The 26,426-nt window shown below is 35.0% G+C and overlaps 1 protein-coding gene across 1 annotated transcript in view; it reads right to left on the reverse strand.

Annotated features, from left to right (window-relative positions):
- GLRA3 (glycine receptor alpha 3) overlaps positions 1–26,168 on the reverse strand; it is a 74,479-nt gene extending 48,311 nt beyond the window's left edge. Inside the window, exons 1-3 of the mRNA XM_056489666.1 lie at positions 26,122–26,168; positions 6,754–6,881; positions 1,552–1,619 (exon numbers count right to left, since the gene is read on the reverse strand). Of these exons, the coding sequence (XP_056345641.1) occupies positions 1,552–1,619; positions 6,754–6,838 (153 nt within the window). The 5' untranslated portion in view covers positions 6,839–6,881; positions 26,122–26,168. The remainder of the gene's footprint in view (positions 1–1,551; positions 1,620–6,753; positions 6,882–26,121) is intronic.
- Between the last annotated feature and the right edge of the window lie 258 nt (positions 26,169–26,426).

The raw sequence follows: 26,426 nt of genomic DNA on the forward strand, positions 1-26,426 counted from the left end.
TGTGGTTCTGGCCAGGCTTGGTATTTTCTTTTAACATATTACGTTACATGGAACTATTTGTTACAGACCAGGTTGATATCTATCTTGACTGAATTTGCTTACAAAGTAACAGAGTAGTTTCATTACAAAGTAGAAACATCATACTAACTTAACTAAGTTGCACTGAAAAGAAATGTTTAAAATTCTCTGGTTTTGGAGAGAAAATACACTTGAGATGTGAACTTGGTCATCCTCTTCCCAACCTCAGGACAATTTTTGTGTGTTAACAACTCAAATTTTGTATATACCCTTTATATAGCAATCGAGTGGCTAGGTCTTTGCACTTCACTGACCTTGTGGTCTGTCTCCTCTTTTGGACCAGATTCATTCATCCAGACATTAGGAAGTAGCTGTGGAACACTGTTCTAATCATGTGGGTATTGCTTAATCCTCTGATTGAACCTGAATAAATCTCTCTGGATGCCCTGTCAATCTGTTTGGGATTTGCAATCTGGAAAGGCCTCCAAATACAAATTAGAGCAGTTTTCTATAAAAAAAATCATCTATTTCTCTCAGCAACATCTACTACTATGTTCCAAGGTAGGTAAAGAACAGGCAGTTGTTAACACCACCTGGAGATAGGGGGCATAAATATTTTGATTTTATGAATTTTACTTATTGTTTTCCTAACTACAGGTCCTTGTTTATGTTAAGGTTTTTTGTAGGTTTTTGTTTGTTTTGGTTGGGTTTTTATTTTTTTGTTACTATATCAATTTAGTTCTGTCACTCCAAGTCCATATCCTGACCCCCAAAATTTTTGGGATTTCAGAGTATTTTCTATATTTGGATCATACAAACTCCCACAGTTGTTTTGTCATCTCTCTGTATTTTAACTTTTAGTGAGGTTATCCTGGGGGTTTTCATTAATTCACAGTTCACTATCTAGTTTTGCTACCTTTACACTTTGACCTCTCCTCCTTATTTTGTTAAAATTTCATCTTTTTGTACTGTATCACCTGTCTTTCTTTAGTAGAAAAATTTTAAATGTATGTACAAAAGCATGCAATCCACTACTTTTTATTCCAAATTTTATATACCAGTTCAAAGTTTTAGTCATGCTATTATTTCAGTGCAATGACTCTGTGGAAGAAGGACTTTTATAATAAAGTATACATCTCTGTATGCACTGTATATGATGCAATTAAAAATATTATTAACTAAGTGGCTTAATGAATTAGCACTTTTGAGGTTAGAAAGGTGGAACATTATGGAAACTAATATCTATCTAATAATTATTTCATTGAAACTATCAAATAAAACTTAGGGAGAAATAATAATTAAAAATCCAAATCTTCTACCCCTGGCTTTATTTCTGCTTCTGTGTGATGGCATAATGATGACATTTTTGTTATAAAAAATTGACTGCCAAATTAGGAATTCTCACTTTCCATTCTCAGAAGTGGATTTCCTTCTTTGCTTAGTTCCAGGTCAAGAGAAGCCCCAGCTAGCTTTAGAACCCATGGTACATATTTAACTTGAACTTCAAACATTGACTGAGTTAAAATATCTTACCATGGTTGTCTCTGCAATGGATCCAAAGCTGTTTATAAATATGTTGCATGTGACATTAACTGGAGGACCTGCAAAAAGAGAAAAAAAAACCCCACCAGTCCCTGTTCCAGAATTATTGCTTATTGATTAATTATTAAATATAAACCATTCAGGAACAATATTTACTGACTTTGAAAGAAATAGTGCTACATTCACAATTAATTTAATGCATGATTAAATTGAATGGTTTCTAATAATTTCTCAAAGGCACACTACTTATCTGGCCAGGTTTAGCAATTAAAAAAACCCACAGCAACAAAGTTCAGTACAAACCTGCACACATGCTTCTATACAAAAACAAAAACAAAAACAAAACCAAAAAACAAAAAACAAAAAACCAAAAAAAAACAACATCCCATTTGAAATATATAGTAAAAATATTTTATGTGTATTTCAGTGAGAATGCATGTCACTGCTCACAGCAGTTGGGGGAAAAGTGACTTTCTTCACTCATTCTACCTTCAATGTTATCTGTCATCACTGCTAAAAGAAATGCATTATTGCTGCTCTAATCTCTACTGCTTACAGGCAAGCCATTTAGATTCTATTCCCACTTCTCTTAAATTCACAACATGTTTAAGAGTCCATTTATAACTGAATTCTTTGTTACTATGGGTCCTCAGTCAACTGTTTTTTATCTTATCTTACATTTTGAAGTATCAGTAGTGGCAGAGCAGTCATTATGATAACTGAACAATGAATTGCCTCTTCATGGAAAAGGGTTTAAATTATTTTCTAGAGGTCTCTTTAAAAATGTCATTGTGGAAAAGCATGCTAACTTTTCCATTATTCCTTATCAATTTCAGTCTGTGTCCAATAGAAACAAGGTTTTTACAGATCAATTATTTTTTTACCTTCCTACAGCTCAATATTCTCATATCAATAAACCAGTTCAGCATTGTAGAACCTGGATTCCTTTTGTAGTTATAAACAGTCTAAGGATGAGAGATCTGTATCTGGAATATGAAGACTGGTCTTATAAACATTTATGCAATACCTCTTTTTTACTGTCACTGAAGAAAGAAACTGCTCTGCCACTGCTGGTGGTTTGCAACTAGCAAAGTCTAGCATGACCAATAAATTTCACATTAAATACTCGAAGAATCAGAATGTCCATTAAAAACTCTACCAATATGACAGAACTTAGAACTTAGAACATCCAGATTTCTTTCCTGACAGCAAAAATGGTTTAGAAGTGCTGTACAGCAATTCTCAGGTAAGGAGGTAGCACATGCAGTCACTTTGGTAAGCAGTTAATTATTTAGAGTTGTTGAATATATCCAATACTTCTGAGAATTCAGTAAAAGCTTTACATGCTCAATTTCTGGAAAGGATCAAAGAAAGGAAAAGCAGGGATGGTGAATGAAAGCAGAGTCACTAAAAGTTGTCAGGGAGAACACTGTACTTCTTGCCCATGTTAGTCATTTGTTTGCAATGCAGCTTTTCTTTCAAATAATTCCATATTGTAGTACCTGCCATCCTTTCAAATTTCATGTGATCCTATCTTGTCTAAAATACTTTAAAATGCAAGTTTGCTTTATCAATATAGTTGTTCTTATTAAGAAAAAGCTCTAAATCACTACAGTGATTATGCTTAAATTAAAATTTCAATAAAACAGTTAACAGCTAGTTAAAAGGACACAAAATTAGAAGCTAAAAGTAGCCTGCAAATGTTTTAGAGTTAACTCAAAGACACTGTGCTGAGAGTAAAAATGAACTTCCCAAAACATGGTCAAAAAGAATCACGAATGAGAAGCTGTAAAAGCTGGAAGTCATATTTGAACAGAGGAATTCAGGCAAGCTGAACACAGATTAAAGAGAGGCAGAAAAGAAACAGAGCTAAAACTCACTAGAGACAGAAAAGCTAACAATGATCGCTATCTGTGAAGCGATAAAAATAGAATCCTGCCAAGATCTGAAAGCTGAAAGGGATGATTAAGGTACAAAAGTATCCATGGAAGTGAAGGAGGTCAGAGCAGAAAAACCAAATGAAGTCTTTGTAGCAGCATTTGTCTCCAATTGCTGGCTGTGTCAAACACCAGAGCCATTCTGCTGGAATTTTGTATGAGGACTGTAGAAGACATTTCAGACCAAGTGAACAGGAACAAACTGACCGGCTGAGGTGATATAAATCCAGACATTACAAAAATCTTTGCAGAATTGTGGAAATACAATGCACTGTGAGTCAGCTACCACCTGTGTCAATTTTGTAATCAGTGGAAATGTGTGCCATGTTCAGCAAGTATAACTTAAATTTAAAAAAAACCCAGATTTCAGGTATGATGGTGGGGAACATGAACATGAACTTTATCCCTGCAAACCTTACCTCTGTACCAGCAAAACTGGTAGAAATAATGAGAACTTTTATAATTTTTAGATACAGATTAATATTATATATAAAATCTTACATAGATTATTATATTTATGTATTTGCAAGAAATATGTCAAAAAGGACCAAAAATTCTATACAAAAATTCTGCACAAAACCAGCTTAAGTAGAAGAGGACCCTTCACACTGGAAAAGGCAGTAGGCAGTAATCTGCAAATATACAAATTTGTAAAGATGCCTTAGTATGTCACATGGCAATAAAATCAGTAAAATAATCAACAGATTTACAGCAAATGAAAAATTTATACCTTTTAATATTTTGAAACACAAAAGTTTTATAGCCAGAAAATAATGAAAAGGCCAAAAATATAAACAGCTACCAGAAGGGATCAAGAGAACATATGTAACTAAATTAATTCTTTTTTTCAACAAAGTCCTGGCTTTCAAAGCTTCTAAGCTACTGATTGTTGAAAAAAGGCAAGTAACACTTTGCATTTTCCTATGTAAACGCCCACATTTTTACTTTAATATTTATTTTTTTTTACACCTAGGTTACATAATTGTGTTCAAATTTGAAAGGCAATGAAGTATTTTCTATATTTGCAGAAATGGATACTGTCTGCAATGTGGACATTGACTAAGACAAGCACCTTGCCATAGGTTTGATGTAACATAAAAAAAAAATAATTGCAACTGCAACAAAGCTTTTACAATTATTATCAATATCCTGTTGTATTCTGTAGCTGAATAAATACCATGTCTTCTCTCTTATATTTTTTGAAGAACTCAAATGCAGTATTCCATATCCAAAAGCAGAACACATAGACACAATATATAATTTTGTCTTCTTGACCAAGATTAATTATGAATAAAATTGGTAATTAAAAATCTTGTCTGCATAGGAATTTCACTGGAACAATGAATGATTTAAAATTAATCTCTGAGTTATCTTATTAGTACTTATCCTCTTTCTTTAAAACGATCACCAGTTTAAAACCTCAAAAAGGCAATAAGCTCCAGCATTTGTTGTAGGAGTAATAAAACTAACCAAAAAGTGGCAAAGTCACTTAAGGAGATATTTATTCTTAAGGTAGGTCTGAATCACTGTGGGCAGATCTGTTCAAACTGCATAGCTGTCCAGAAGATTTGGAACGTGCACTTTTTGAAAAGGAACAATGTCAAATTAAGTTTTGTCTCTTTAAGTTTCAATAGTTACAAAACAAGATTCTAAATCCTTTGAATTATACTTTCAAGAATTACTGCATTTAATTTTGTAATCTCTAAACCATCTGACTATTCTTCACTGTTGCCTCATCAGAAGATTGTGATTAGATGCTGTCCATGACAAACTATAAAATTCAATCCTCAAATCATATAGAGATGTATTTGAAATTCCAGTGCACGTTTATAGCTTTCTGAGAAATATCAGCATCACCAACCTAAAAAGAACAAAGCATTTCCAGCTGCAGGAAATCCTGCGTAATAAGTTTATATATACACATCCAACTGTTTATGGTTTGCTGATGAGGAAGTAATCTGACAAATCTCTTACAGGGTCCTTATGAATCAGACTAGGCAAATTCTGGTAAAACCAGCACATAGCAGTGGCTTTAGAGTCAAAACCACTTAAGTTTCTGGAACCTGGAAATGTCAAAAAATTATAGCATTTCTTGCTGAATAAGAATTAAGATGGAAAGGCAGTGACAGATGACTTAGAGGAGAAAGCACTGCCAGCTTGAAGGAAAATTTTTGTAGTAAACATGGAGTAAGGCCTTATAGTGAAATGTTAGAACTAAGAGAACCTCCTGGACTCAAGAAGATAGGCATAGGAGAAAGCAACTAAGGCAAAGTAAGAATAATTTTAATCACAACAGGTTATTCTTTCAAAGCATTATTTATATTCTGGGTAATTTAAAGACTGATACCTCGTTTAAAGATTCAGTAATTGAGTTAAATATTCTATTATAATGTTGGAACTCCTTGTTTTCAAAAAAAAGAATAGTCAAATTTACCTAAACTTTCCAGATGATGAAAGCTAGAATGGATGGCATTTGCCTGTATGATGCTTTGCATATCCATATAAAAATATGGTTTGTGTAACCCTTCATTAAATACTAACGTGCCTGAGTCTGAATAATATGCTAAGACCCTCGGGAGATGTAGTCATCTCATTTGCAAATTTTGCTGCTTCAGTCTTTGAATTTGCTTTATTTTAATTGAATCTCCTTTGTGAAAAGTGCATAAAAGGCACATGCCAAGACAAAATTACATGTATTGAGAACTTGCAATTTCAGTGGAGAACTGGGAATAGGGAAAAGAGCAAGAGGAAAGATGGTCCTTTTGGCTTTTCAAGTCACAAATGGGGCTCAGGAGAGAAATTGGTAGAATTGGTAACTAAGATAAGGTGTCTTAAGTTTGATGGTCAATGTCATTAACACACTCTTTAGAACCAGACAGATATGAAGATTTGGCCAATCTTTCACAGAACTTGCTTTCCATAGTGTTTCATGTTATGGCAATCCAAGGTAGGAATCTGAATCCATCAGTAAGCATTTCAGGAAAGAAAAGAAACTAACAAACCATATTAGACAACTCAAATCTAAGGCTAAGGTACATTTACAGAAGGCATGCAATGGGGCAGCTGTGAAAGTGGCAGGTGTAGGGTGTACTGCTACTGAAATGAACTGCCACACATACAAAAGAAAGGCAAAGAAGGCACTTTTTTCCCCCCAGTGAATGCACTTCTTACTTTTTCATATTTGTTTCAGAAATTGCATTTTTGTGAGCAGTCATACTGACATATTGAAAACCTGAAAGTTTCGTTTTCAAATTACCTTTGAAATTTGGTCTGATCCTTGCATCATAGCCTGACATCCTACCCATCAGCTTATCCAGGAAATCAGATGGTGACATTGGCATGCTACGAGATCTTGCACTGTCTGTTTCCTTTGTGGCTACCAAGCTAACAGCAAGGAAAAACAAACAGACAAACAACATTTGTTAGAAGTTTTGTTAGCAAAAGATTAATTTTATTTGGTAGATCATAGCTCATTTTTCTAGGAACAGAAAAAAAGGAAAGGTAAGACAGTCTTTCTAGCTAGTTAATGCTTCAAAAATAGTAGTAGCAAAGAAATTGAAACAATAACCTCTTTCTATAGCTGTCATTTAACACATAAATTTTATTCTGCTATGCTGCACAGTTGTAGATTACTCCTTCCTCACAACTTTTGGAGATTAATAACACTTTCCATCAGCAGTAATCAATATCATTATCACAAAGTTAAACACAGAAGTAGCTGTGTATGTGGAATGTCATATTTTGGAGTTGATTATGAGACTGTTCTATTTTAACTGGGTGTGCTGTGATATAAGTATGGATCAGAAAAAAAAAGTACTAAGGATCTTGATTAGAATAGTAATACTATCACCAATTTTTATTTTATGTTGTTTATTACTAACCATAATAAAACAGATCAGTCTCTTGGCAGGAGGTATTCTTAACATTGTCTTAGAGTTTCATTTTCTGTTAAAACAAAAGTGACTGCTACAGTGGGTAAAAAACCAAACCAAAACAAAAAAACCCTAACTACTTACTGACTAAACTATTTGAGACAAACTTTTCTTCTCAGGGCCACTGCCATTTCCTACAGCTTCCTCTTCATATGCATGCAGAACTCCCACTGCCATTCTAAAGTGTGTTCTGCACATGCTAAGAGAGCAGAGTAATGGCACTGGGATCAACCATGGGAGCCAAAGGAAAAGTCTGTGTTTTGTGGAACAAGTCTTACTTGAGTGCTGTCTAACACACTGGAAAAATAGAACAGTCAGAAAACACATAAATTTAGAGTAACATTGTGATACACGGTGCAATTGAAACCATTTGTGGCTTTTGGAGTCTCAGAACAGATAAAGAGCTTTGTATGTTTGTGCAGAATTCAAGTAAAAATCTGTTACAGGACTTAAATCTCTTTTACTTACCCAATTCATTGTCTCCACATCACTTCACTCTTTTAGAACGACTTAGATATGCTTTTGTTTAGATGTAAATGCAGGGAATAATGCAAAACCTTTAGGAATTTTCTGACTCATAAAAAACCCAAAGCTAAACTTTGCTTCTTAACGATGGATAAAAATGGAAAAATTCCATACAGGTACATATGTTTGCAGAGACCATGTGGACCACAGACTGAGAATGAGATTTCTTTCTTTTCAAGACTCTTTTACTCAGGGCATGAAAAGTTACAGTTTTATAAAAACTTCCATTCATAAGGTCTTCTAAAATTTTTGTCTTCAAGTTTTAAATTTGGATTTTTTTATCCTAAAAAAAGATTTCATATTAGTCCTTGAGAGTTACAAATATGAGCACACATAGAATATGAACACAGAAACCTCTAGAATTGTATCATTGGCTCATATTTTAATTAAAAATGGAAATTAAATCTTTTAGTAGTAATATTAAATTAGGAAGTAAAATTTTATTCTTGAGTTTATTTCCTTAGCTAGTGTTTTTACTATTCTACGTGTAATTTGATTTGTATATTCTTAAATAGTTCATAAATTGCCAAATTGTTGGATATTTCTAAATTGTTTTGAATATTTTGGTATCTCTTTCAGTAAAAAATGTTTCTTTACTCTTCTTCAATAACTAACCTATTTCTTTAACCTTTTCTTTTTAAGTCAGTTCTTTAATTCTTCCTGTGGCTGCAGAATTTCCATTTCTGAGAAATTAAGTATTCAACATATTCTTTTTATAGCTGTTTGAAATTATCCTATTGCCATAATTTTCATTATCAATCATTGTGAATGGATCTGATTCATCACATTATTACAACTTGTAGTGATTAATGTTTCTGAAAAACATCACTAATGTCTATAAAACAAATAAAGTACAAGAGTCAGATTACCCTTTGTTGGGGATTATCTACTTGGAAGGCAGGAGAATTGAGTTACTGTGTGTATGCACTTAGTATATACACTTAAACTTGGATTTCATTCTAGCAGTCTTCTATAAGGAATTTATATTTCTATTCTGTAGGTATATATAATTATTATACTGCAGGATATACAACCCTGTATTTTTATTCTTAATATACATAAATTATCTAGAACACAAATATAGATATGTCCATTGTAAGCTTGAATATAATTTTCTGGAAATGAAGAATTTGTTTCTTTGATCTTTTTTTACTTCACTGAACCTTTTGTAAAACTTTCCTTGTTGTACTTGTAGTTCTTGCTTTGCCATGGAATCAAGTACTTTGAAATTAAGGTAACTAATGCTGACAGGGAAAAATAGTAATTGTTGCAACTGTGGATTTTCTCAAAGTGACATTTACCTTTTTATATGATGGCACCATTAATATTTGCTTTCATTAGTAAGTTTTAAGTCTCAGAATATCTTGAATAATTTCATGCCTGCTTATGAAACGAATACATTCAGTATAATTAATACCTTTTGTATAAACAAGTTGTATCTCAAAAGTCAGCTGTAATTTGTAAGTAAATATTTATTCAAGGAAAGTTTTCCCTTTTACTAAGCTTGGAGTGTAATGAGTAAAAGCTGGTTGAGTCTGCAGAATTCTGCCTTTTTGATTTAAATTTTATTGAAAATATGTATTTCAAGAATACTATTGGACAAATAATACTTTCATCAATAAAAGCTGACATGTGGAATACTCGTCTACTTATAAAGGAGCTAGACTTGGTAATGTGGTAAAAACTGAGTAAAGTAGTAGATTTTAAGAAGGGATTTTCTGTTTCCAGATTAATATAAAAATTTACTCTGTGTGGTAAGGGCTCTTCAATTTTCTTGCACACTGCCTCTGAAAGACATGCCTCTGGCTAAGGGGTTAGAGGAGGGTATACTCCTTCCATGAACTAAGAATTGAGCTTCTTTTAGTGCTAATAATGCACATAGCTTTGTCCTCAATACACAACTATTGCATAAGTCCAGGAATGCCTTTGCGTGCCTCCAGAGGGGAATTCATCCTGACCTGTCACAGTTCTTTAAAGAAGTTGTGCATGCATTTTCTAGCAGGCAGAATTATAGGAATTTAATATCAGCAAGGTATGATGGACTTGTGTTTAGTATAAAGTCATTATGTGACTTTAAATTACTGAGAAAGAAAGCTGTACACTTTTCTCAGACATAGAAGTTTCCATTGCTGAAGTCTTTTATTGGAGAGCGATTATAATCTCACAGTCTTCTGGTCTGTTCATATTTTATGAGGAGTCCTCTCCCTGGTAGTGATTCTGAGTTGTTCCTGTGAGCTATTGGCAAATAATTATAAGGATTTATACCATTTTCCAATTTCAGAATTAGAACACTACTTGACTTCAATTTCCTGGATGTATCCCAAACATCTTTAAAAAGTAAATTAAGCCTTCAAAAACAAGTGAAAAGGAATTTGATAACTGAACTTGTGGACAAGAATCGAGAAAAAAAAAAAAAAGAAAATGTCAAAAGATGCATTCAAAAATTATTTGTGACCAGACAAATTTACACCATCAAAACTTAGGGTAGGAATTTTTGTTTCAAATAAGCTGTCATACAAAACCAGACAAGATCAGAACATTAGAATCACAAGGACTATAATTACTCCTGTCTCTGGTTTATTCTGTCCATTAACTTATTTTTTCCCCTAAAATCTGAGGACAGATGAGTTTTGCATCAATGCTTTGAAGCCTGTCAAGTTGGAATCTCAATCACTGAGATAGGAAACTATCCTAAATCACAGGTGCTTTACCTTCAAAAAGTCATATTTGAATCATAAACTGCTAGGTCAAGCTGAAGATATATCAAGTGGGATATACATGTTCAGAGAGTAAGAAGCAGCCTGACAGAGACATGCAGCTTCTCTAGATCAGACACCACATCCTATATTTCAGAAAGAAAGCTACTTGTAAGAATGGTGTTCAGCAATGCCATCTATAATCTGGAAAGAAAAATGCAAAGCAATTGATGGTTTAAAACAAAGAAATTGAAAAAGAATTGACAGAGACATAAATTCTGATGAACAACCTCTTTCCTAAAGTCAGCCCATTGAAGTTGAAGAGTTTGACACAATTAGAGGAAGGATATTAAGAGATGTATGAACTGTGAACATGGGCAGAGCTGGAGAAAGCAGTGAAGGAGGAATCAGAATGCCTCAAACAAGTCAGCACTGTTGTGGTAAGGTTCTCAGTGCGCTTCTGTGTTATCCAGTGGTGCAGAAAGATTGAAAGAGTGGGTAGAAGCATGAAGGTCACTTATTATTTTATACGATATTAATGAGACCAGTTCTGGGATGTTACGTCAAATTCCATATCCAAGTTTTAAAAGGACATTAAAGCACTTGGAAAGGTACTGAACAAAGCCACTAAACCATGACCTGAGAGTTAGGGAAATTTGCTTCAAGTAAGAGACTTTAAGAGCTTAATCTGCTTAGTTTATCAAAAAAGTAGACAGAAAAAAATAGCTTGATTGAAGTGCAAAAATATCTCAATGCAACACAAAATGCTGGACATTTAACTAAAGAAGAAAGGGAGAAGAAAACTCAGTAAGAGACAGACAAATTCAAATGGGAATTTGGACACACAGTTTAATAATAACTTAACAGGAGAGCAAACTGTACCAACCGAGACAATACAGCTTTCTGGAAGAAACAATTTAACTAAATATAAGGTATTGTACTTCATATATGGCTAGCTTGGTGAAAAGGAGTGAGTTCTGATATATAGAAAAGCAGGCAAAATTCAGATTAAACATTACAAATCTCATGCAGAAATCTACAGACTGTCAAAAGGCACTTGATTTTTTGAGGAGCTTAAGGCAGGGAAGCAAAGGGCATAGTTCCCAGTGTGAAATGATGTCTTCCCAGGGTCCTTCTACACAGGGCTTGGGTTGCAGGCTTGCAGTTGCTGTAATGAGGTTTGCAAGTTACAGCTGTAATGTTGGCTCATCTTCCTTTCACAGCTGGGTATTTGACTTACTAAGCAGTTGTTTGAGCATCAGCTCCTTGCACAGCAGGGACTTAAGCTCCAGAATGGAAAGTGCACTTGAGCTGCCCATAAACCAGAAGCAGCTTAAAATATCAGAGGTTGACCACAGCTAGGAAAAAGAGAGGTAAATATTCTGTCTATGACAAGCACCTGCAAAGAATAAAGAATTGTAAGCTAAATTATAACATTATCATGAAAGCAAATGGATGTGAAATAGCCAGGAATCAATTTAGAACAAAATTAAAAGACTTTCAACCACTGTAACACTTCAGTTATGGAATAGTTTAACACTTTGAGCTGACACAGACAGCCCTGCCTGTTTCAAGATGGAGCTAGGCCTTGCAAGTGATGGGATTCAGTTCTTTTTTAATCCTCTGCTGAGAATAGGTTTACATTATTATTATTGATTCTTTTATGTTTTTAAAATACTTTCTGCTACAGAAGTCTGAAAAAAAAAATATATAGTTAACACAGCTATACAGCCAGAGGACCAAAACCTACAGAATTTAAATGGGAGATCTCATCTATCAGCTGGCAATTTAGTTACCAAGATAAAGCATGGGTCATGAATTTGTGCTCCTGAAATATCTATTTAAAGCAGGCATGTTTCTGAGAGAACATCTTTCTCTTCCCTTCCTCCAAAGGAAAATTATTGGGAAAAACTCTTCACAGAGCATTTACAACCCCCACAAATGTTTCCTCCTCTAAAACATTTAAAGCTCCAAAAATCAGATTGCTTTCCTATGTCTTTTTTCTTTTTTTTTTTTTTTCTGAAGAATTACTGTTTTCTATCTGCAAGTTGTTGCTATCTATCCCAACCTTCTGCACATTTTCACCAAAGCACAAACAGAGGAAAGAAACTTTACATATGAAAGTGCTTTATATAAGCTTTATATTAAAAGGTGTATTTTCAAAGGTAATTTCAGGCCCACTACCTTTGAGACTTATGTTTGTACTGCAGGAAGTGCTGGTTTTACTGATTTCCCTCATTTAAACATTCATCTTCAAGGTGTGTTATTAAAAAATTCCTTTCAGTGTGTGGTTTCAGCTTTAAAAGAATACATATTTATTTGAAAATATTGAAAAAAAAAATGTAACGGACTACCATCAGCATTTCTAAAAAAGATTGCATCACTCCAGAAAGACTTAATAAGACCAGTCTAGACAAAAGGGAAGAAAGAAATTATGTCTTTCACCATTTGCTGAGTCTTCTCATTTTGTTGCTGGTACAGGGAGATGACAGATAAAGAAAGAATATGATGTGCTGTAATTCTGCCTTCCACTGGAAACTTCCTAGAGATATGTTTCCAAGTCCTATTTAGGATGATCCACTCATTTATCCAAACCAGCCTGAGAGTAGTCTCCAGTCTCACAGATTTACTTTTGAACAATTGATACAAATTATCTTTGAATTATATGGTAAATTCATTTTCTCCCTTCCATAGGTAATCAACTGACACATTTTTTTCTTGAAAATCTTACATTTACACCAAGTTGTTTTCACATTTGTCTTGGGGATTCTTTTCACCTGATCATAAATACTAATTTTGTCTCAAAACCAATCAATTTTAGTCATTCAGACAGGTAGAAGGTTTGCATTTCACCTTACAATGCATACTACAGTGCTGCTACACACATTGTGATGGTCCAGTAGGTCTTTCATTTCATTATTTAACTTATTCTCTCAGACATCAAGTGTGGCCAAACCCCTGGAGCAATTGGATGTTGTGTTTGTGGTCTATTCTTTCCAGCTGATGCTAGAATGTTTTTAATACACTTCATATTAAAATACTTCCCAGAGAAGCTCAAATAAATTAATTACACCCTTAGAAAGAAAGCAAAAACTGCAGCCAATATGAATTTAATTGCATACATTACTACACAAAAGCATTTCAGTAAATTAGTTTAGTGGTACTTATTCACTGATTCACCAGCAATGGTTAGGTGAATTAATCTCATGACTAGACTCTCTGATTCCATAGCTGTAAGCAATGGAGATAGAATTCATCAGCTTTTAAAATAAAAATCATTTAGTGTAACCATGTAATTAAAGAGGTCTGCTTGGAAGGAAATGATCCTCTAATTGGTGGTGTTGGATCATCTGATGGTGTCTTGCATTTTAAAAATTTTAGCAATAAGACTCTGTGATATGAAGAAAGCATTCAAAGCCTCTTCTGAATGATAAAGACCTTAATCAAATTTGGTAGAATTAATGGGGAAAGCAAGCTTTTAATTTGATGAGGTCCGAACCACAGGATGGCTTTTTTTGTAATGCTAATGTCTCTAACTAACTGATCTACTAATTAAGTAGAGAAAGGACTAACAAGAGCAGAGTTTATAGCAAGCAGAATTTGCATTAGTCAAGACTTACATAAACCTGAACAAAAATACCTTTCAAGAGTAGAATGTTCCAGCATGTGACAGCTTAAAATAAAAACCAAGAAATACAAGAATGATTACTGAAGGCCTCAAGCTCATCCAAATTAGTGTTTTCCTTGTTTTTACAAAAATTAATCCTGCTCTTTTTAGAGAGACAAAAACTGCCTTCAATTTTACACCAAAAAATACAATACATTAATGTAAAGCATAAACAATACTAATCTGTTTGATTTTTGGAGATAAGGCCAAGGTTTTTCCAAATTTTTGCACAGTTTATCACTGAAATGCATTTGTTCAGTTAAGTGGCATGACACAGATATTCTTTGAGGTATGATATGTTGAAACTGACTGAGATAGCTGTGTCAAAAGAGAAGCACAAGTCTTTGTGTTTTACTGTGATAAAGAATTTTGAATTTGGAAACCTTGAAGATCAGCAAATATAGTGGAGTGGGAGTTCAGAAGACAGGATAAATTCTTTTTAAGCAAGTATTTTAAAAAATTTCAATACAATTTAAAACCAATCTCTTTACTGAAAATTAAAATGCTGCATAGAAAATTAGAGACAGGGTTTTCTGAAGGGAGGCAGTTCATCAGCAATACTCATTTATGAAAATCCAGGACCATTCTGGAAAGCCAGGAGCTATGTCAGGGTGTCACAGCTGCGTGGATCCAGTACTGAAAGTGACATACAAAATCATCTGTCACTGCTGTTCCATTCTAGCTCACACAGAGATACTTTCCCCTGAGAAACAAAACACAAAATTCATCTCCTTCTCTGAATTATCCTTGGAAGACAATCTCTTTACATTATCTGTATTGTGAACTCAGGGTAAGTGAACTCCTAGTTTAGATGCCTGAATGAGACAATGTTCCCTTCCACCATTCAAGGTTAGTACAAGGAGATAATTTTCTTCCAACTCCTTTGTATTCCATTATGGAAATAACTCTATTTGAATAATGATTTATTGTTGAATAAATTAATTTCATTCTGAGGGACAAAAAGAAAGTTTCCAATGGTGAAAGAACAGTGGAAGAGTGTATATACATGTAGTAAAGCCAAAGATAGTAAATGATGAAGAAAGAATTAAGTTTTCAATATGTTAAAAGACTGAGATTGCAAGGGCTTTTCATTTTATTTCTGCTAAAACTGACAATAATGTGTTTCTTGCTAATTAAAGATGCAATCTCTTGTACTTGTTGTAGGTCATAAAATTGACAGTTCCTGGAGCAAAGAAAATGCAGATTTTCATATACTGCAATGTTTTAAATAATACTAATTTTATCAGAACAAACAGAATTCTTAACTCACGTTTGCCAGAGTGTCATATCAACTAAGAGGAGCAGAAGCATTGTATCACTAAGACTTTAAAAAGCTATTTTTTAAGAAAACCCTCAAGAAAAATGTTAATTATTTTGTGTAAAATTTCGTTTTTCTACTGATTTTTCACAGTTTTAGATTTTTCTAGTTGTCCTCCTATCCTCTTATTTTGACTAAATGCAAATGGTCAGAATAATTTTTCAACATAATGCTGCAGAGATAAGAGTTGTATCAGGACACATTTTCAGCCAAAGTAACAATGCTTATGTGCAACAAAAAAAAAAAACAACAACCCTTTCCATTTTAAGTTCACTAACTATCCTTTATTATTTTAATGGTTATAAATGAAAACCACATTAAATATATTTGGGATTGCATTTCAATGCAACTACTAGAAAAGTATTTTCTTTCAGATTTGAATAATTTTTCTGTTTCAGCTACAGGATTAACATGAAATTTTAGTGCTCCTGTAGCTTAGGCAATGGTTACAAGCATTTTTTAACGTTCCTGATACCTTTATGGTGTCATATTTTGTTTTTGCATTTATTAATACATTTGAAAATTCCTCCAGCTTTACAGTCTTCCTCTAGTCATGTTTGTCATGGAAGTAAAATGGCTTGTTAAAGTAAACACATTTAACATTAAAGTAAGCACGTTTAACACATGTTAACATAAAGTACATAAATTATGGATTATTGTTCTGAAAAACTTTGGATTGCTGTGGAATGTTTCAACTCTTCCTAACAGAGAGGAAAAAACAGAATAATACAATTTGAAGTCTTCTGATTAAGTCACTCTATCATGATCACCATTCTAATATATTATAGTTTAGATAATGTTAAATCTATGTATTTTTTTTGTTTGTGACTTGATACATATATATAAGCACTATGCTTTACACAGAAGCATGTGAGACGGCTGTTTAGATTTGACTTTTTCTCTAAAATAAGTGTGATAAAAGTTCTGTTAGAGAAAAGCTGACTATACCCTGAAAAGTAACTACATAAAGTATTTTTTCCCAAAATGCTAATCATAAAATTGTTTATTTTGATTAGCCAGATAATTATAGTGTAGGTCTGTGTTATTACTAATAATTAAGAGTTTTCAATTAAGACAAAATATTTGTAGTTGGAAAAAATATTGTTTTCATTAAATGGAGGTTTAAGGAAACATATGTTTCAATGTAGTTTTATGAAACTCTGGCAGGCTTGGGTGTAATACAGTTCAGTTTTCTTTCTATTTCGTCAGTAACAATCTGTTTTCCAATGTCAATGGAAACTGAAGTTGCAGTCTCAGGTTCTAATTTTTGAAGACTCTGAACATCTTCCCCACAGAATGAGAAGGGGTTTTTCTTGCTTTCTGCAACTTAAACTGCTTTTTATGCATTGAAAAGTGAGAAAATCTTTTCAGAGCTTTGGGAATTTTGTGAGACAGGAATGGTGATGTTCAACCAGCCATGTTAATTTACATGAGATAGGTGGATTAAGTAATTGTTTCCTTTTTATTAATTCTATCCAGGATCAACACAGTAATAAATCAGTGTAAGACTTTCTTTAACAAGAACAGAGTTGAGCTTCAGGGTGATGAAGAGAGTGACAGAATTCATGCCACATAATGACAGAACCCAGTATTCCTAATGCATGCACTGAAGCATATTCCTTACGGAGTAAGTCAGAGAAAATAATGTGAAGGTTAAAAAAACAGTGCTGCCAGCTTTTCGTGCTTCCTCCAAAATTATCTTGGTCCACTACACACATTCTCTTTCACACACACAAAGTGGTGCTTAAACTTCCTCTCAGATACATATTTAGTCTTTGCTTTTCTAGTCTTCATTATGGCAGCATCCCCTTAAATTATCATCCCAGTGTTATGAACTTTGTGTAAAGAACTCCAAATGAGCTGAGGGAAGGAAGAGTCATGACCTGAGCTGATCCCCCACTACCCTGACAAATCCTCCACCAGGTGAGGGCTCCAGGCAGAGCACCCTCTCCTCTTCCCTGGATCATCATGAAAGCATTGAGGACACTCCTCCTTCCCAAACAGTGTTAAGGGCTTTATTAGGTGCAAGACCCATTTATTACTGAAGGAATCATCCCCGTTGAAAAACAGGAAAAAGAACATTCTGTTAACCATTGTTCAGGGATCTGAACAAGTGCTTTTGTGCTCACATTTTAATTACAGATGAAAATTTGAGTACTCTTGGATCCAAAGAGGTACAGAGAAGCAACAGAAATAGGGAAAGAGAGAGAGATATTCTAAGAGCTCATTTGCAGAGTGTTAGAATATGGGAATAAGTACTGAAGTTAAAAGGGAAAATTTTAACACATATATGGAGAAACTTCTAAATAATATTTTTAAATCCAGTTCCCCACTCTATTGTACTTTTTGTAATCATAGATTACTGTCTGAAGTGGAGACATTTCATATTCATTTTGTGTGGTAAAAACTTGCAATATTATGTTCAAAACGATTGTCATTTTTAGTGCACAAGAACTGAGGGAAACTACAAGATATTTTATTCTACTTAAAGTCTTGCAAATTAGGAGTTTAAGCAAACTGATAAATCTGTGAAAAAAGGGAAAAGGAAAAGGAAAAGGAAAAGGAAAAGGAAAAGGAAAAGGAAAAGGAAAAGGAAAAGGAAAAGGAAAAGGAAAAGGAAAAGGAAAAGGAAAAGGAAAAGGAAAAGGAAAAAAGGAAAAGGAAAAGGAAAAGGAAAGGAAAAGGAAAAGGAAAAGGAAAAAAGGAAAGAAAAAAAGGAAAAGGAAAAGGAAAAGGAAAAGGAAAAGGAAAAGGAAAAGGAAAAGGAAAAGGAAAAGGAAAAGGAAAAGGAAAAGGAAAAGGAAAAGGAAAAGGAAAAGGAAAAGGAAAAGGAAAAGGAAAAGGAAAAGGAAAAGGAAAAGGAAGGTATCCAGAAATAATTCTTTCTAGCAGAATAAAGAAATTAAAAAGAACCATTTTAAATGGATTTTTAAAAGAAGTCTTTTAGGGGATGTATTCTAGTTATTATGCTGAAATCTGCCCTCTTTGAATTTAGTTCTAATACTGCTGAGTTAGAGGTAATGGATCTGACCCAATAAGATCAGGGAGAACACCCCACAGATGCCCATCTCTTCACAGAAGTTCTGTATATGTACTTAGGCACAGAATTTACATTTACCCTAGAACACAGGAGTTAGGCACAACTTTGCTGTGTGAAGTCAGTGCTTTAGTCATTATTGATTTCAAGGTGTTTATTTTTGCCAATTTACCACTTTGTGACATTTATTTTATCTACTAGGGCACTATTAGTCAGCACATACATTGCTCACAAACCTGGAAGTGTAGTTGGTCCCTGAAATGGAGATGTCTTAGCCTTCATAACCCAGAGAATGGACTCTCCTGGGCATTACTGAATCTAGTAAAGGACAGTGCAGTTTTGAACCCTTTGTGAAACTACAAGACTTAGCAGGACAAAAACCAAGGATCCTTTTAGAAATTGAGTTCAACTGTATGCCAGAACATTATAAATCAACTTTTCACAAAATAGACCCTAAGCTCTGCAGTTCCCCACTAACACATAAAGTCATAATAGTTTTTAAAAGAAAAGAAAAGAAACCTTTGAGAACCATGATGGCATAACTGTATTAGCTAGGTATTTCTGCTAAGTCAAAGAGTGAATGCAACAAAGAGCAAAATATTAATACAGTAGATGATGTAGTTATAACTACAGCTTGAATTTTATTAGAGGAAAAAAATTAGTTTGCTTTTTAAAATTTCATAGCTGCTTTGATTTTGGCTATGACACTTTTCCTAAATTAGTTTTAACTGTAAGAATACCATGCAGTAATAGCAATTAACTCTTAATTAAATTAAATTAAATAAGTTTGAGACAATTTAGTACTTCTGTGTTCTACTCTATTGTTTCACTAAAAGAGCCTTGGGATAATCTGCTGCCTTGCTTTTTGCTCTAATGATTGATTTGTATGAGTCAGTAGCCCCACTACTTCTGCAGCTCCATTATTTCAACAGCCAATGATCATGTCAGACCAGAGTGTTTTTGAAATTTTCCACCTTTCCTGTGGTCTCAAACTGTTTCCCTTGGAAACTGCATTTTGCTAATATTTCATGTCACCACAAAGAAATTTCAGTAATAATGTCAAAGAGGACTGATCTTCCTTAGGGAAGTTCCTACCTAGAAATAGCCCTGACTCCCCCTGTTGTTCCCACTCATTTTGCACATCAGTGGTAAGCCCAGAGAAGTAACAGGGTGGTTTGTGTTATAGAAAAATTGTATAAAAAGATTGGAGTGTGGAGTCACTGTCCCTGCAGATGTTTAATAAAAGACTGGACGTGGAACATAGTGCCATGGGCTAGTTGACATAGGGATGTTCATTCATAGGTTGGACTTGATGATCTTAGAAATCTTTTCCAACCTAATTAATTCTGTGATTCTGTTCATTATGTGGAAAGTCCAGTTAAGTGTAGATAGGGTGTTAGTACCCTGTTTGCTGTTGTATTCAATAATGTGTATTGGACAAATCATTCTGGAAATCTGACTGGAAATGTAATAATGAAATGCATTCTTTTATATTTTTATAAATATATACCATCTATTTTTAAACTTTTTTTCCTCATTCTTTCTTTTTATTGTCACTACTTACAATTCCAATGCCACACCATCTAAAGGCCTCAACCAGAAAGGATAATAAGCCATTAAAAATAATGGATTGTGCCAGGAAAAAAGTACAGTCTTTAACATTCTCACCCTTTTCTCTTAACTTTACTCTGCAAACTATTCTACTTTCTGATGCTCTTTGTGTTTTGGTCCTGCACTTTTGATAAACACGGTTTTTTACTGTGCATTTTCCTTCTCTCTGAGTTGTTCCCTTTTTGCTGGTAGTTGATACCCTCAAAAAGGTGCCTTTTACTTGACCTATTCATGATGCCTATACATCAGTGAAAGCGATATCTTCTATTTCCTATTTCCCTTCACTGATTCTTTCACTAAACATCATGAAGTTTAGTAGGAAAAGCAGTAAAGAGAACAAGAAACAACACCACACACAAGGGCTCTTCATCATTCATTACTTGAGAAAAGCTGATTTGCAGGAATAATTCCCTATAGGTATTATTACATAATACTCAGTAAGGTCATTTGAAGCCTGTATTCTGAATCTGATAAAATAAGAAGCTCTAATCTTATAAAAATTTTCATTTTCTCTGATTTTCATGATTCCTAGGATTCCTGGACAAAACTAATCTGATAAAGGAGAATTACAATTATCATCATTTAGAAGCACAGCACTTATCTCACAATATAAGTTGCTTTCAGTTGTTGTTATCATCAATTGGCCAGGAATGAATTAAGAGAAGTTGAAAAGGAAGAAAAGGTCACTAGTACTGTAAGAATGGAAAGATTTGTGGTTTTAATTGAAATTTCTGTTATTTAATTTTCTTAAAAGTTATAGTACTATAAACACAAAAATATATACATAATATATAAATATATAATAATTTCCTGAAATTATGAAGATAGTAATCACTTAGAAAAATAAACAAGTTTTATAGAAATAAAGAAGGGATAGCTAAAGCCCTTATCAAATTTGTACTCATGAAGAAACTCCTATTTGGCACAAAAGGAGTACAGTGTCTTCAGTGGTATAGCTAAAATACAAGAGAAATTGGTAGAGCTGAAATACAAGAGAATTTTAACACATATTCTTGGTCACAAAACCCCCTTTTGTCACTTTTGTCTGAGTTTTGAAAAGTACAATGCTTCCCTAAAGGTATTGATGCTCTCCTCCTAGACTTTTAGAAGGACCCTTCATCACAGGAGTTTGACTGACTGGGCTCAGTGTGAGCTCTGGTAGTTCAGCTCTGGAACAGAGCTGTTTGTATTTGTTTTGTAGAACCTTCAGCAGGGGTTCACTTCTCTTCTCTGAGGGCTTGTTTTTACTTCTCTTAATCATGTTTGTTTTCCCTTTTTTTTTTTTTTTTTTTTTAACCCTGTGCTGGGAAGATTCTCGTGGTCTCTGCATGAGTAGTGTGCAAGCATACCTTCACCCAGTCTTGTGAATTCATAATTTTGATCTGAGCCTGACCTGCTGACCTCACCCTTTGGCCTTGACCTTGGGCACACCTTTCATTACCACCCTTGCCCATCAATTCAAACTTTTGAACTGCTCTTCTCCTGCACAGGTGCTGTGGGACTGCAAACTTTTATGGCAGAACCCTGTTCCTTCCTGCCTTGCTGTGAGCCTGAATATCAAGCTCACCTACCCTTCCTTTGCTACTCCCTGAGATGTGCTAAGTGCTTTTCATCAGACCTGGAGTCTGTCAGCTGATTTATTCTACAGAAACTCTCTTTCAAATTAAGTCTGCTGAAGAATGGTATTTTGCCTCAGTGCTGTCATCTTGCATTAGTATATTTTCCTTTACACTCTTTTATTCACATCTTGATTTGGACAGACACTTTTATTTCTTGAGTAGCATTGTAGGTCTAATTATTAACATATTAATAAGTTACTGAAGCTTCATTAGAGGACCTGAGAATCTTTATTTTCAAAGATGTTTGTGATGTTATGTCAGATTTAATAGTTTTTAGCTGTTGTATTTTTTCTCTTTCATTATTTGAAGGACCTAAACTGGCTTAAAGGATAATGACTTCTGCTTCTTATTGCTATTCACCTGAAATCAATTTGCAACGAAATGCAGGAACAATTTCAAAGTCAGTTAACCTTAAACTCAGATATGCCACGAAGTTAGGCTGCATGGAGGTTTTTCCCACAAAAATCTAGTTTTTAAGAGCAATTGTCTGTGTCTGTGACACTGTTTCCTTCAAGGAAAGTCCAATGGAGTAGTGAAAAGATCAGGGAAAGAGGCAATAACCTAATTGCAGCATGATTCTTTGTCTATGCTAATATGGATAAATAAAGAAACACCACATAGGAAGAATTTATTTTGCATTTCCCCAGTGCAACCTACCCTTTCATCCTGCTCTATCCCCATACACAGGTCTACATATAAAATAGATACTACATCCTTCAAGGAAAAAGCAAATCCCTGTCAAGTCCCAGACAGTGTAGTTCTAATAGATCAGTGCTGATCAGTTCCTGAGCTGTTATGAAACTGGTTTTGGCTCACAAATCTGATCTTCACGTTTATTCTACAAATATTATCTGCTTTCATCAAGACCTCTTGGAATTCAGGCAAATCCAGAGGATGTTTTGTTAATACTACTACTTTATTGAAAACTTAGAAGAATACTCAGTCTTAGACATTATAATAACTTCAAACTATATTTCAGATTTTTTTTCTTTCTTTGGTAGTAAATTGCAGTTGTTTTAATGCTACATTACTTTATTTTCCCTAGATTTGGCTCTTTTTTGCACCTGGATCCTCTTAGTATCACATTCAGGCTCGGACTGGCAGTGATATTAATAAGTAATATTTTTTTTAAATTTTGATTCTGTTAATAGATTTTCTCCCTATCCTCAAATATATTACAGAGTGCTATGTACTTTAACCATTGTTTTTCATGTTTAAAATCTATCAATACATTATCAGTATGTGTATTAATCTATGACATAACAGTACAAACATGCACAATATTATGCAAGACTACAGATAATCACACAATCATTAAGGCTGCAAAAGATCCCAAGATCATGAAATACAATCTTTGACTGAACACCACCTTCTCAACTTGACCACAGCCCTAAGTGCCATGTCCATTTCTTGAACACCTCCAGGCATGGTGACTCCACCACCACCCTGGGCAGCCCATTCCAATGCTGGACCACCCTTCCCATGAAGAAATTCTTCCTGATATCCAATGTGAATCTTATTTGGCACAGCTTGAGGCTGTTTCCCCTTGTCCTGTCACTTGTTGCCTGGGAGAACAGGCTGATCCCCATCTGGCTACACCCTCCTTTCAGACAGTTGAAGAGAGAAAAAAGGTCTTTCCCTAGCCCCCTTTTCTCCAGATTAAACAATCCCAGCTCCCTCATCCAATCTTCACAAGACTTGCTCTCTAGATTCTTTCCCAGCTCCATTGCTCTTCTATTTTTTTTTTTTCTGCAATATCTTTTGGAGATCTAATTAATAATTAGATCCTATAATGGCCAATATACATCTTGTTTCAGCCATTGCAATTTGAAGGATCTTTTGATGTGGAATGAAAAATTAGTTATTAAAAAAAAATCAGGTGAAGTTTCTTGTTAAGCATGCATCTCCAGACTTTGCTCATTAAAGTAGCAAGTCTAAATTTACACTGAAAAACATCCTTTTTTTCTATCTTCACAGGCATATAATTTAAGCATTAATTTTAAATAGCCTCAGGGCTATTGGACAAGTAATGAAGGCTTTTCTTGTTAGTTTCATTCAGTTTTCTCACACAGCCTTTAGTTTCTTAATGAAGAGCAGAAAAGTTTCAAAGTTGCACAATGCAAGAGAATATAACATCATTTCTTCCAAAATGTGTGAGCAAGTAAACCACATAAGGTTGACTGTTCCTAGAAATCCATAGTGCATCCATCTTCTCTTCAAGTGTTATATAGGTGCTATATAGGCTGGGTCTGTGTCTAACAGAGAGTGGAAGCAGCATTCTACTCTTCCTTTTGCTCCAATGGAAATAATTTCACAAGGTTTAAGTTGGAAAAGAAATAGAATTAATGGGTCCAGGAGAGCTGAGAATTTTACAGGGTCAATATTTTAATTTTTATTTTTTACTTTTTTCCCATTTTTAAAGCATGGAGAAGACTAAAGTCTTCAGCAGCCTCTATCTTGAGATTGATAAGAAAGATAAACATGGATTCTGAGTAGCTTTCTGAATTCCTTCTCCAGCCATATAGTCCTTGTGCACAGTAACCATGTTCATTATCATAAAGTGACTATTTACGAGCAAAAGACTATTACAATACCACAATTATCCGGATGTTGAAGAGAATAGTTTGAATTTATGCTAAAAAAGGTATCTGTATACATTTGGAAGCAATTCAGTAATAGTCTAGATTTATGTGATGCAGAATATCTTATGCTTTTCATAACTGGCTTTATAGCTTTTCTCCCCCTTGGAATAAATGCTTTTATATCGTTAAAATAAAGGATTAACAATTCAACAGTAGGATGGCATTTGCATGGAATAATATGCAGAGGAAAAAAAAGTTCCATAAATACATTGAAATAGAATAATAATAGCCCAGTGCTGCTTGTATTGCCCACACTACACAAGTGTTTAGTCACCTACACTGAACATTAAATACTCACTGCAAAATTTAAAGTGTAGTATACATGTATTGAGCCTTTCCTCACAATGTCAGTCTCATACCACGTGACCAAGTTTCTTAAAATCTCTTTCTTTTGGCACAATGACAATAAAACCACAGTACAAACAATTTATGTTACATATGTTGATACAAAGCATATCATTAAATTAACTCCAAAAAGGAAAGATTTGCTATAAACCTGTGAGCACTTGTGAAGTGTGCCATCATTGTGAGGCACTACATGCTGCTGACTTAACTTCATGGTTATAAATCCCTTACACGTATAATCCCCAAACTCTCTTTTCAAATTTAAGTTTCCTTTTTTGTCTTTGTTAAATAACAATGTGATTCTTAAAATAGTCTGGCACTGTCATGTTATATGCCATAGTTTGTTTATTGTGGTACAGAGCTAGAATGTTTGTTGGTAACAAGCATGGCTAACTGCATTAGCAGTGAATATATGATGACACTGAAGTCTCCTTCTTTACATGTGTGATTTTTCTTTTAACTTTTCCCTCATGGAGGATTCAAGTTCATTTTAGCCTGCTATCACCACACTTCCAGAGCTGTGTGTTAAAAGAATGTTTACATTGATATAATAACATCACTTTGCCTAGAAAGAGTGTGCTGGGCAGAGAAAGCCGTACGAACCTCAGTCTTCTACTCAGGTCATAATTTATGGATATGTTGCCATCTTTCATAATACAAATCCTAGACTGTTGGTAGTACAGCAAATGCTTTCCCTCTTCTGTAGGGAACTTCTGTAGACCATATCCTCTCTTCACCCATCTGGTGTTTTTCTGTTTCTGCACAAGATCTCTGACCTAACGCAATCTGTGGTTTTCCTTTTGCTGAAAAGAACTGACAGGAATAAAAAAGTCTGTATATTCCCAGCTTAGACAATCTTCTGCAACTTTTGCACATAGACACTTTACACCTTAAGAATTTTCAAGATCATTGATGTTAGAATTCCTGCTAAAAATAGTGATAGAATTCACAGATCTGATAGGAAAACTCTATCTGCGAGCAAGTAAGGGAAGCACACAACCTCCTGCTGTAAAATGCAAAAGGAGGTTCGGGACAGAGCGGTGTTGGAAGCCGCTCGGGAAGCGCGGAGCTGGCGGATTTAGTTTCCGTGCCCTCAGCGCGGCTGCCGAAGGTAGCCGTGCGTTCGTGGGGAGGACAGGCGGTGACCGCGGCTGTCCGCACCCGTCCCGGGCGCTTCAGCCGCCCGAAACCGGCAAGGGGGCACCTCTAGTTCCCCAAAGAAAGCAACTCACCTGAGCAGTACCGCAGCTTCCCACAGATAAAACCCCGAGACGGCGGCGCGGAGGTACCGGATCCTGGCCGTGCTGCTGGGAGCCGCGGCGGAGCCCGGCAGCGGCGGTGCCGGAGCCATGGCAGGGGCTCGGCGGCGCGGCTCCGCGGGCGGGGGGCAGCACGCAGCACCTCGGAGAGCTCCGGCGGCTCCTCGCCCGCCGCCGCCTCAGCGCCCGGCGGCCCCCGGCGCCCTCCAGCTGGGCCCCGCCGCGCCCGCCCCGCCGCTCCGCATCGCAGCCTAATCCCAGCCGCGGCGGCGGCGCCG

This window comes from Oenanthe melanoleuca, chromosome 4, assembly GCF_029582105.1.
Source record: "Oenanthe melanoleuca isolate GR-GAL-2019-014 chromosome 4, OMel1.0, whole genome shotgun sequence".
Lineage (NCBI taxonomy): Eukaryota > Metazoa > Chordata > Aves > Passeriformes > Muscicapidae > Oenanthe > Oenanthe melanoleuca.